At 42.5% G+C, this 12,039-nt stretch overlaps 1 protein-coding gene across 9 annotated transcripts in view; it reads left to right on the top strand.

Annotated features, from left to right (window-relative positions):
- The window catches only part of LTBP1 (latent transforming growth factor beta binding protein 1), a 388,182-nt gene that overhangs the window by 339,392 nt on the left and 36,751 nt on the right, over nt 1–12,039 (top strand). For 6 of the 9 annotated variants that reach the window (XM_027621433.2, XM_027621430.2, XM_027621434.2 and 3 more), the window contains 2 exons: nt 622–747; nt 4,072–4,215. In XM_027621433.2, coding sequence (XP_027477234.2) covers nt 622–747; nt 4,072–4,215 — 270 coding nt within the window. The remainder of the gene's footprint in view (nt 1–621; nt 748–4,071; nt 4,216–12,039) is intronic. The other 3 variants (XM_027621432.2, XM_027621436.2, XM_027621438.2) reach the window with 1 other exon arrangement.

Here is a 12,039-nt window from a genome sequence, read left to right on the forward strand (position 1 = left end):
TTATAGAGAACACAATGAATTTGCAAGTGGGCCACTGGCTAACCAGTGGGAGCAGCATTGACATTTAGGACCTTGAGTGGCTTTAACTTGGTGACAGGAAGTCTTCTCTTGTGAATAAGTCAGGCTTCCTGGCTATGTTGCTGAACTCATCAGATCCTCTGTCTCCCTCTCCTCCCTCCCTGGGAATGCTGTTGAGATTTGCCCAAGGTTATCTGTAGGGTTGAGTGAGCCACTTCTGCAGAAAGAACTGTGGGCATTGACCGCGACCCAGGAAGGTGACAATACTTCCACGGGTTTCCCCCGTAGGAGAATATACTCTCCTTGGAAATAAAGGGTTGGAAGCAGGCAGAAAACACTGACCATGGCGATTATAGCAGCTCTTATCTGTTCGAAAACGTTTCCTGAGGAAAGTAAATGTTTTCTCACAGAGCCCAGTGTTTGTCTATGAAGACATTTTCATGAAAACATTTTATTGATGTGTAAAATGTTTTAGAAGTTCATTCTGTGTAAACATGATCATCTCATGCTAATCGAGGTGTGTCGAGCGCCTCTGTCTATCCATTAATATCTGGTGTTTGTCAGTCTGTGTTTTGTGTCTGATGTTAAATGTCTTTTTTGCAGATATTGATGAATGTGTAAACAACACTGTTTGTGACAGTCACGGGTTTTGTGACAATACGGCTGGCTCCTTCCGCTGCCTCTGTTATCAGGGCTTTCAGGCCCCACAGGATGGGCAAGGGTGTGTGGGTGAGTGTTTAGATTTCTTTCCACAGCATGTTTCATGTCCCCCCTGTTGAAATGCCATCAGAGTTATCAAGGACAGCAGAGATTGTAAGCAAGGTAATCTGGATAGAATTTCATCCTCATGCGATTTTGTCACACGATTTGGGGATGTGCAGAAAGATGGCTTCTGAAATTGTTCAGGACATTAAGAAATAGAGAAGAAGAACTTTGAATTTCATGTATATTAAAAAAGAACATCTGTTTAAACTCTGAGCTGTGGTTACAGAGCCCTTCTGTAGAGTCCCTCCTGCACAGGAAATAGTCTGGTGTGTGGTGTGGCTTGTCTGTCTTCAAGATGTACCTCCTTAGGCAGTGCAGTTAAGGAAAAGTGTTGGCAGGAGTTTCATTTTCCAGGAATGACACCCGTAAAATGATGCTTTGGACAGTGCAACTCTATTTCTTCAGTCTTTCTGGGATTGACAGAGCTAGGAGGCATCTTGGATATCACCACATGTCCTAGAACGGGGTCCAGCACATGCTCCTATAGACAACCCATTTCATATTCCATTTTCTGATCAGCTGTGATTTCTTTAAATCAAATTCATTATGAAACATTTGCACTGGGAGCCATGAACTGGGAAAGAAGAAAGGTTATTAAATTCAGAACATCACAGGTAACGAGGCTTTTTCTTTACTCTTACTCCGTTCATTTCATAGCAGGCACTGTCTCAGGAGGAGTCTGTAACTTCTGAGTTTGAACATTTGCAGTTCAAAGCATTAATTCATTTCCCGTCCAGATTAAACGGGGAACGTAAAATCGACTTGGAGGTTTAGTGATGAAATCGCCCCCGTGAACAGTCACCACTTTTACTCTCACACTGTCATAGTTGCTGGTTCCAACTCCTGCTTTAGTCTCCTTTGCACTAAAATGCAGGCAAGAAAACTTGTCTAAATATTTTGACTAAACAGGTCTTGTGACCTGGCTGCCACTCCTCAGCCTCAGCACCTCCTTCTTTGCCTCCAGTGACATAAAACTGCTTGTGGTGGTTCACAGCTGTGCAGCGATTAGGCTGTTGTTTGCTCCTTCTGCTGGAAACATCTTCCCAGCTTCCCCTTGCCTGAGTAGGGATGCAGCCCATTGCTCCTGAGGGTACTGTCCCTCTCCTCCCAGACACTGTCCCTGCTCCATCTTTCTCTCTCCAGCTCGGTGCTGAACCCTCCTCCTGCTTCCAGAATACCTTTGGCGGATTCAGTTACAGTACTTACAAACTTTTGGGCTGTCATTTGTGTAGATGGCCTGCAGCTGCCCTCTCCGAGGCCTCAAGAGCCCTGGTCTCTTTGCCCTGGCTGGGACTCATAGTTGACCTATTGTAGGTTCACAGCAGATTTTAACTGTTACCTGTTAAGATAGCGATGTCCCACCATTAACTCCATATCAGCTCCTGAGCCCCCAATTGAAGTTCACTTCTAACCAGTCAGATGAGCACACCGAACCCAACTTGACATTCTGTTTCAGCCCACGAGACACCACCCTTAGAGGAGGGATTTTACCGAACTCAACAGGTGTCATTTCATCTGTTTATTCACTCTTTCAAAAATGTTAACTGAGCACCTACTATATACACTTCCTGCTGGGTGTTCTGTAGAATTTAAGAGTTGAATCAGTCCTGAGACCAAACTTTGGCCGTTCTGTTTCCTCTACTTGGACCCTTCCTGTGCCTGCCCGCCCCCACCCCCCGCCAGCCCCCTGCCAACTCTGCTCCTTATCACCTCCTCGTCCTTCAGATGGAACTTGGCTCCAATATCATTTCCCTAACTTGCCCCTGCCCGGAAGGTCCACCGCTCCATGCTTGCCTTGCACTTTTCAATCTTAGCACTTATCACGGCCTGTGAGATCATCTGGCTGATTTGTCTGGCTTGACTGTAAGCTCTGTGAAGGCAGGAGTTGGGCCTGCCTGCGTCATCATTGTTTCCCCAGTGCCTGGCCTGCAGGAGTAAACCAGAAAGTACTTTTGGATTGAGTAAATTCATTCTCATGGGAGAGATACCAAGAGTCATGTAAATAATACAAGTTAGAAAGTAGAAAGTTCCATTTGACATTTACCAAATTGATAAATGTGAACTGGCAAATTTCTAAAGTCAATTTTTCTGGTCTAAATTATGACTGGGCTGATTAAATATGCCAACTCTCTCTGCTTTCTGTCATGTTATAATACCTTTTCATAAGCAAAACCCAGCTCATTAGGTTTATATTTGTTTATATACAAAGTGAAATGGAAAACTGAGGTAATTATCCAATTAAGTCAAGATACATAAACTTTTTGTCCAATTAACTGGGTATAGTAGGTGAAAATAAGATTTCTTTTTTCCCTGAATGATTTGGATAATTGCTCAAATATTTAACTTTGTATAAACCATCTCAAAGTACGCTCATGAGAGCTGATGTTTGTACATGTTTAAGGCATAAAATACATGAGCATTTCAGATGTCAAGTCAAGTACTTTGTTGAACTGGGCATTCCTTACTAAAATTTCTTTGGACGAGACACGTTACAATGTAGTATTGGGCAAGGTCAAACGTTAGAATTAGCCCCTTTTAGGGCTATGTGCTTGCATAATATTGAATAAAATGTACTCATTAGTAGATTCCTGGGCTGTGTTTTAATTAAGCATAAAGTGCAGACAAAAAACACTTAGCAAAATAGAAAGGACACTGTGGTACACCCGCAGAATTTTTAAAGGCACAGCCCACGATAAGTTACTGGAACAGTTTGTTTGGTGTGAATGATTAACCTGGTGAGTATTTACAGGGGTCGTTCCTTCATTTCCCAAAGGGATACGCAACCTGATTTCTGGTTGTTAAAGTGTGGACATTTTGGCTACTAGAGAATTGTATTTTCAGATATATGTATAGATTGAAAACAATTTTGTAATGAATGTGAGAAAGGTTGTTGTTTCTGAAGCACCAGGTTTGCTAATTTTCCTTGAATTTAAAAGTGAGAGTGGACTGTCATGTTCTTTAAGACCTCATTATGTCAAGAAGTCAAGGCAGAGAGAATTAAATGGTCAGGGTGTACATACGCTACTTGCAGTACAATCCCAGGACCCTCTGTAAAGTGCAATTGGAACATGGAAACTTTGCTCTGTTTTCATGGTCCTTTTTACACGAACCAAATTGTGCAGCCCATCCTTGAGGAGTCCCTTCCCCAGAAAATAGTGGAAGGGTTTGATTGCTCACTCGGGACCATTTGTGACAAGCAGACACCACTTAGCCCTGGTACAGCCGGTGAAATAAAGAGCTGTTGGGAGGGAGGCACGCATCTGACTTGCTCTGTGCTCCCTTTTCCAGATGTGAACGAATGCGAGCTGCTCAGTGGGGTGTGTGGTGAAGCCTTCTGTGAAAATGTGGAAGGGTCCTTCCTCTGTGTGTGTGCTGATGAAAACCAGGAGTACAGCCCCATGACCGGGCAGTGCCGCTCCCGGGCCCCGGGAGGTAAGTCACCATGGCTCTTCTTGGGGACTTGTACCTACACAGGTTTGAGCCACACACTCTGGGAGTGAGGTAAGGAATAACCAAGTGTCCTGGCACACTGCTGTCTCTGGAAGCTTCCATGCTCTTTCCAAGTCTGCCTTATCAGTGAATTAGGATGTGGTCAGTGATGACTATTTGAGCTAGATGGCCTCTGTCATGCTTTCCAACCCAGAGACACCATGTGTAGGGTAAAGGATCCAAAATGTTGAGAACATTCACTGGGACTTGCTTACTACTCAGAGAGCCATCAGCTCAGGGTTTAACGTGGCATCATCTCATTAGGTTGCATAATCTTTCTTTCTTGGCCCTTGGAGAAATGTATCTTGACACTTCTCTAAATTAAAAGCAACATATAGGCCTCTCAGGATCTACAAAGACTTCCACTTGGAAGAGTTAAGGTGTTTTTTCAGAAACTGGCCTGGAGAGTGGCTGTGTTTGCATTCATTTAAAATTTGATTTAGTCTGTGTCGTCATGGCACAAATTGAAATGGAGAGCTGATGGTTTTCCAGATAAATTAATCAACTTCCAGATCACTCTTTTAGCTTGTGCCATGTAGCTCTAGCTTGGTTGTATTTTAAGGAAAGCAAAAGACCAAATGGTCATTCGAGAGCCAAATAAAATGAAACATTGGCCATTTGACTTTCTTGCTCAATCTCGGTGATTATATCCATGCTTCCAAGAGAGCTCTCACTACTTCTCCACAGGGTACACTTGTTCTGTGTGGAATAACCATCTTTGCAAGTAATAAGGAATAAAATGTAAAAATATTTTCACCTACACATATTCTTCTTAATTATTAAAAATAGAAAGAAGCGGGGTACAGAATGACACAAAAAGTAATTCAAAAACGTTGTCTATGAAGGGGATGAGATGAAGTGTTATTGGAGGGAGGGGTTGCTCTTCATTCCAGTGACCACCACTGTGACCCATGAGCCAAAGAGAAAAGACTTTTCATTTCAGTTGTTCCTATAATAGCAAAAACAAACACACAATCAGAAACCTGCCTGGCCCATAAAAGGACTGGTTAAGTAACTTTCTCTTATTTGTCTTTGGTTCTGTAGAGTAGCACCTTACCCACAGTATTACTTTGACTAAGTCATTCACATGTCATGCTATTGTACAGTCATTAAATGATTCATATGAAGGTTAGGTAGCCAAGGTAAATGTGTGTGGTACGATGTTGAATGACAAAGCAGGCTCTTTGAATGATTACAGTCTGTGGTGGGAAGGAAGAAGAAAAGACATTTAAGAAGACAATTATTGGAATTAATGGAAATTTTAGCTTTTTCCTTTGTCTTCTAAACTTCTTGTAATGCTTTAAATTGGAATGACCACGGTGGTCTGCTGTTTTCCAGCTGTGTAAGCTTGGGCATATCATTCACCTTTTATGAGTTTTGATTTTCTCACTTATAGAAAGGTTATATTTACCTCACAGAATTTTATGAATTTTTTAAAAAATCCTGTATGTAAAAGCCATTTGTTAACGGCAGAGTACTGTAGGAAGTAAGCTATAATCCAAACACTTTAAGTGATACCTATTTCTCATCTTTTTAGAATCTGTTCTGAAATGATGGACCTTTTAACTATTTTTTCCCCTAGGTAGATATTTTTTTGCTAGAATGTTTTAGCAACATCAAAGAATGGTTCATTCACTTCACATAGATTCGAATGAGGTACATGTCTGAGATCCTAGAGCTTGCTCATTTCTTTTTTTAGAGATTAATGATACCTTAATAGGATCATGAGACCATCTGAACCATTTTGGGGGAACTGGAGTAGTTCATTATAAACTGCTTCTTAAAACTTTACAGTGATTCATTTTGTATAAGCCTTGTTCCTCATATCCTATTTTTAAGTTTTTCTGTAACAAAGTCCCTGACACTTGCTTTGCTTTTTTCCTCCCTTAGTGTCTTTGCTCTCTCGGTGACTGACTGACTCTTTCTGGAAAGTTCTCCCAGTCAGAGTTCACTATGTACTGTCCTGCGTTTTTTAAAGAACTTCATTTTGAATACTCAGCTTCATAAATCTTGTCTGCCAATGGAATTCCTCTTAATTTTGTATCTGCTCTTTCCATTTATGGTTTCTTACACATTTCCCCCCATAGTTCTCTGGCTTTTGCTAAATACCATACATACCCAGTTGTTTTTATCGGTCCCTGTCAGTATAATCTGACTAATGTATACAGTTCCTGGCAGCTCTGACTACTCTACCTCAATTTGCATAGTTCTTGGCAAACTTTAACTGATGATATGCAGTCTTAAGATTGTCTATGATGACATCTTCATGTGAGCAATTCTCTGTCAGGGTCCTGAGAGACAAGCCAGCTATAAAAACTGCAGGAGGAGATTTCTCTTTCTGACTTCATCAGGGTCAGTAATTGATCTGCTGTTAAAAAAGGTGATTGAAGCTGGAAATCCTAAAAAAGATAATACAGTTTTTAAGTATTTAAATTTTAACTTAAAGCACACAAAGGTACATTCATTTGCCGATCCTCGAAGGAAGGCCAAAGTCTTTCTTCGAGTAGAAGTCCGCTCTTAAAGACCTGCATGGCTTGTCCTGCATAAACTATATTATGCATGATCGACACCATCCACTTTAAAGGTAGTGAGAATTTAAAGGCCTTTGCGAAGTAAATGAGGGTAAAATCCCTCTAGATTTTTATAGTTTTTCTCGAGGTTTTTTTTACAGTTGTCTTATCTGCACCTAATTTGATAGCGTTGTTTACTGAATCAGCTTTAGTCTTTCCAAACCTTGAACTTGTTCCATAAACAACTCTCCTTAATGCATATTTTATTGATTTGTATACTGTTTAGTTATGTAATTACAACAATTAATACACTGGCAGAGAATGTTTGAGAATAAACACAGCCGAGTCTTGGTCAGCATACTGCTCAACATGGGAGAGCAGAAGTGTGTGCTCCTACCAGAAAGCAGCCGACTGGCTGTGAGCATTCTACCTGCTGTGGACATTGGCCAGAGTGCTTTCCAGAGGGCGAGAGAACATTGGTTACCGCAACAGGTTGGTTAAATGGAGGCCACTTAAAAGAGTTGGTCTCCTACTCCAATCAAAGGATCTGCTGTACTTGGTGTACCAAATTTAAGTGAAAGTTTTTAACAAGGGTTCAGATTAATAGCAGTGTCTATATGATAGACCAACAGCTCAGCTCTCATCCTTCCTGAAAACTAATAGAGAAAGGAAAGATGAATTTGCATTATAGGCTGTAAGATTGTTACTCGGTTATAAAGTTTCCCCAGGACAGAGGGTATTCCAGCAATGAGCAGTAGCAGAATAATCTACAGTGGACTCATACTGAGGACAGAACTGGAGCTAAGGGGTGGGTGTCAGGAAGGCAGATTTCAGATCAGTATGCAGATTTGTCCAATAACTAGAGACAGCAGGTCACTGTCACGAATTTGTGGGTGTTTCCCGGGAGGTATCCCAGAACCGGTGGGATAGGGCACCCACTTCCAGCAGGATATCGTGCCAGGTCTCCTTTCAGGTACTTTTGAATTTTCATGTCCTAGGATTTTTGTTTCTAAACTACTTCTTGGCTCCCACCTAATTTTTTTTAGGTCTGGCGGAATGGTTTTCACTGCCTGGGCCTTTGGCCGCTAATTTACATTGCTGTCTGTTGCCTAAAAGCACCTGCAACAGAAATAACTAAAAAGTGTCCAAGCCACTCATCCCATGTAAGAGGGTATGCATATGAAATATAGCCTGATGCTTTTATTTGCTCAGTGCCTGTGATAATTGCTCAGTGAAAACTTGATGTCCTTGAATACTCTAAAGGAAGCAGTAAATATGTAGTTTTGTCAACGGTAGCCCAGGCCTTACCCACAAAGCATTGCTCTCCGTCTTGACTGATGCACAGAGGAGACTCTGGGGTAGGAACTGAGTGTTATTTTTAAACCAGAAGGTGTAAGGAAAAGAACACAAAGAGATGTATGTTATAATTGAGGCAGGTGTTCCTCACTTTAAGAAAAGCAAATGAGATCAGAAATTATAAAACATAAGTTGGCGTGATAATTGGCATTGTAAATTAATTGTTCTTTACACAGTTTATTTCAGGGTTTCCTTAAATACCATTTTCCACTAATGTATTTGTGAGCTTGTTCTCACATCACAAGCTCAGGCCTAGGCTTCTCCAACAAGGAAGCACCTTCATGGTTTTCCAGCCCAGCTCCTGTATTTATGTGTAAGGAAGCCAAGGCCCAGGGAGAAGTTCTAACTGTTCTCCTTAGGGCCCTATGGCTAATGCTGTGCAGGAACCCAACCCTGAGATCTTTTCCACTTCACCATTCCACTTTTCAAGGCTGAGGACCCCATGACACCAAATTCTTCTAAAAATTGGCTTCCTTTTCTCTTCATTTCTTTGTTTTGTTTTCATTATTAAAATAATGTGCATTCTTCTCAGAAAATTGGCAAATACAAAAATAGATGAAAAACGAAAATCCCCTACAGTGGCACCATCCACCACGCTGACCTCCAGATTCTTTCTGGGGACATGCATGCTCCACCTCCCTCCACAGGACTGTCTCCCGTTTGATCCGGGGCCCTCATGCTCGTTCGTCTGCATGAAGTGCCTTTCCCGTGGGTCAGCGGTGAGCTCCTACACGCTAAAGCCATTAGCCTCACTGCTGACTCCTCCTGAAATAACCGACAGTGGTTTCCCAACTTCCCTCCCCCTTCTCTTCCCTTTGATTGATTTCAGGACATATCCTCCTTCCTCTTGCTCTGGTCTTTCTCTTTCTCGTTCCCAAACTGTTTTTCTGTTGCCCGTTCCTTAAATAATAAGGTCCTGGGGAGTTGCATGTTCAGGCCTCTCTTAACTCTCCATTCTTCTCGGGGATATTTAATCCTCTTCTCTGAGTCAACTATTACTTACGTGTTACGCGCTGCCAAGTAAATATCTTCTGCCTCCTCCTCTGTCCTTGGGGCTGCACTCCTCTTTCGCTCTGCCTATTATTGGACCTTTCTCCCAGGGTGTCTTGTAAGTGGATCTGTCCGAAATTATCCAAAACCAAATTCATTACCATTCCATCTCCAACCTGTGTTCACTCATTAAGTGCCAAACATCAGTACTGGAAATCCTGATATCATCATACCTTAATTTTTCTCACCATTCATCCAAGCCCTCATAACATCCTGCCAATTCTGCCTCCACAGTGTCCTTCAAAGCTCTCCCCGCTCCTCACTGCTCCAGGCCAGTCCCTCAGCATCTCTTACCCGGACCGTGGCAGTACCCTCCTGACTTCCCTCCAGTCTCTCCCATCAATTCCTGCTCCTGGCGGTTGCCACAGTTGATGTTTGCAAAACATGAGTCTGGTTTTATTTTTTTTTTTCTTCCAAGTTGTTATTTAAATTCCAGTTAGTTAACATATAAGGCAGCACTAATTTCAGGTATAGAATTTAGTGATTCATCACCCATGACAACCCTCGGTGCTCATCACAACAAGCTTCAACTGCTTACTGCTGCCTACAGCATGAAGTTCAAATCCATGAGCAGGGCAGCAGGGCAACAGGACCCTGATACTCTGTCTTACTCCTCTTTTGCATCCCCTGTAACCTTGCTCACTGCTTAGCACGCACGGTACCTGACCTGTGGCAGATGCTCAGGAACTCTTGAATCAAATTGCCGGTCGACATTTGAGAGCGTGTCCCCTCTGCATCTCACCATCTCATTCCCAGCTAGTTCTGTAGTATCAAAATAATTATTCATTTTATCAGAGAGATGGGGGGGCATACTTGAATGAGGAATTATCTCTTTCTACTTCTGTGTAGGGGGGATGGTTCCTCTCTATGCTTGGTTAAATAACAAGTGGAACAGAAGAAAAAGAGTTTCTGTGCTGTCAAGGGGTACATGCAAATCATCCTCATGGTTCTGACAGTTGAACTCAGACAACATTCTTGTTCTCTTCCTAGAGAGGTACGTCCACTATAGGTTTTATGTATGTACATATTTTTTTTTAAAGGCAGGAAATCACAGATAATATCACTCAACTGTTATATTTGGTGGAGTAGGTTTTTTTTTTAATGTGTTTAGTTAACCTGTAAAATAAATTAACATTGAGAGGTTTTTAAATTTATTTTTAAAGATTTTATTTATTCATAAGAGACAGAGAGAGAGAGGCAGAGGGAGAAGCAGGCTCCCTGCTGAGCAGGGAGCCCGATGCGGGACTCGATCCCAGGACCCTGGCGTCGTGACCTGAGCTGAAGGCAGACGCTTAACCATCTGAGCCACCCAGGCGCCCAAAAGAGTTTTTTAAAAATAATTTCTGATTAGAAAAAAAGAGCTTCGGTAGGAAAAAAATTAAAGACACTGAGAACACAGTATTTAAAATGCAAACATTGTAAAATGCCGTAAAACTCCTGAGGTCTTCTTGTGTATTTGCAATGGATCTATACCATAAAATGTAGGTAAGTCTAAGGAAAATAGGCTCATTTGTTGGGTGGGGGGAGTTGGGTCAGATTTCTTCCTACATTCAGAGAGAATAGAAGAATTTACCAAACTGTGCTTTTACTTTGATGAAATTTACTTTATCTAGTATCCAAAATAATATCTGAGTTTTTAGTAAAGAGATGTCCACTTTTGAATGAACCGATAGCAGTTGATCCAAGTGACAGACTCAGCCTGTACATGAGCCATTTTGTGTTCTTGAGGCTACCAGAGAGACACCCACACCGTTGCACTAGAAATCATGGGGGATCCTAGCGTTTGCCCTAAATATGGCCTGAAGACCAAGGGTTTGTACATTTCCTTTTAAACATTTCCAGATATTTTACCTGTCATGTGAGATGTGGCTTTACTGTCCCAGTCGTCTTCACAAGCCCTCACGATACCTGCGTGTCAGTGCTGTGACCGGCTTTTTTTTTACGATTTGATTTATTTATTTATTTGAGAGTGTGAGCATCAGGAGAGGGGAGGAGCAGAGGGAGAAGCAGGCTCCCCGCCGAGCAGGGAGCCCAATGCGGGGCTCCGTCCCAGGACCCTGGCATCATGACCTGAGCTGAAGGCAGACACTTAACGACTGAGCCACCCAGGCGTCCTGTGACCATGTGGGGCTTTTACTGCTCTACCTCCACACCCACCACCTACTCACTCAGCCACCTCAGCGCCTCGCGCCCATTTTTCTTTCCTGCGGGGCTTCATTCTGCTTTCAGGAGGTTCCTGTGTCACCGGGCTCTTGCCCCGACTTTCTGAGTTTCCAGTACTCTCTCCCTGAGTCCTAAGCTTTCTCTTTTCCCCACTCGCCCCAGCCTGTTCCTATCTCAGGCTCGCTTCTCCCATTCTCTTCTCTTCCTTCACCAGAAAAAAGAAAGGAAGACAACCTTCCTTCACCCTGGCCAGTATTTATTGCCTGTCTTCTTCTTCTTCTTTTTTTTTTTATTATGTTATGTTAATCACCATACATTACATCATTAGTTTTTGATGTAGTGTTCCATGATTCATTGTTTGTGCATAACACCCAGTGCTCCACGCAGAACGTGCCCTCTTTAACACCCATCACTGGGCTAACCCATCCCCCCACCCCCCTCCCCTCTAGAACCCTCAGTTTGTTTTTCAGAGTCCATCGTCTCTCATGGTTCGTCTCCCCCTCTGATTTCCCCCCTTCATTTTTCCCTTCCTACTATCTTTTTTTTTTTAACGTATAAATGTATTATTTGTTTCAGAGGCACAGGTCTGTGATTCAACAGTCCTCCACAATTCACAGCGCTCACCATAGCACATACCCTCCCCAATATCCATCACCCAGCCACCCCATCCCTCCCATCCCCCACCACT

The sequence above is a fragment of the Zalophus californianus genome, chromosome 8, assembly GCF_009762305.2.
Source record: "Zalophus californianus isolate mZalCal1 chromosome 8, mZalCal1.pri.v2, whole genome shotgun sequence".
Classification (NCBI taxonomy): domain Eukaryota; kingdom Metazoa; phylum Chordata; class Mammalia; order Carnivora; family Otariidae; genus Zalophus; species Zalophus californianus.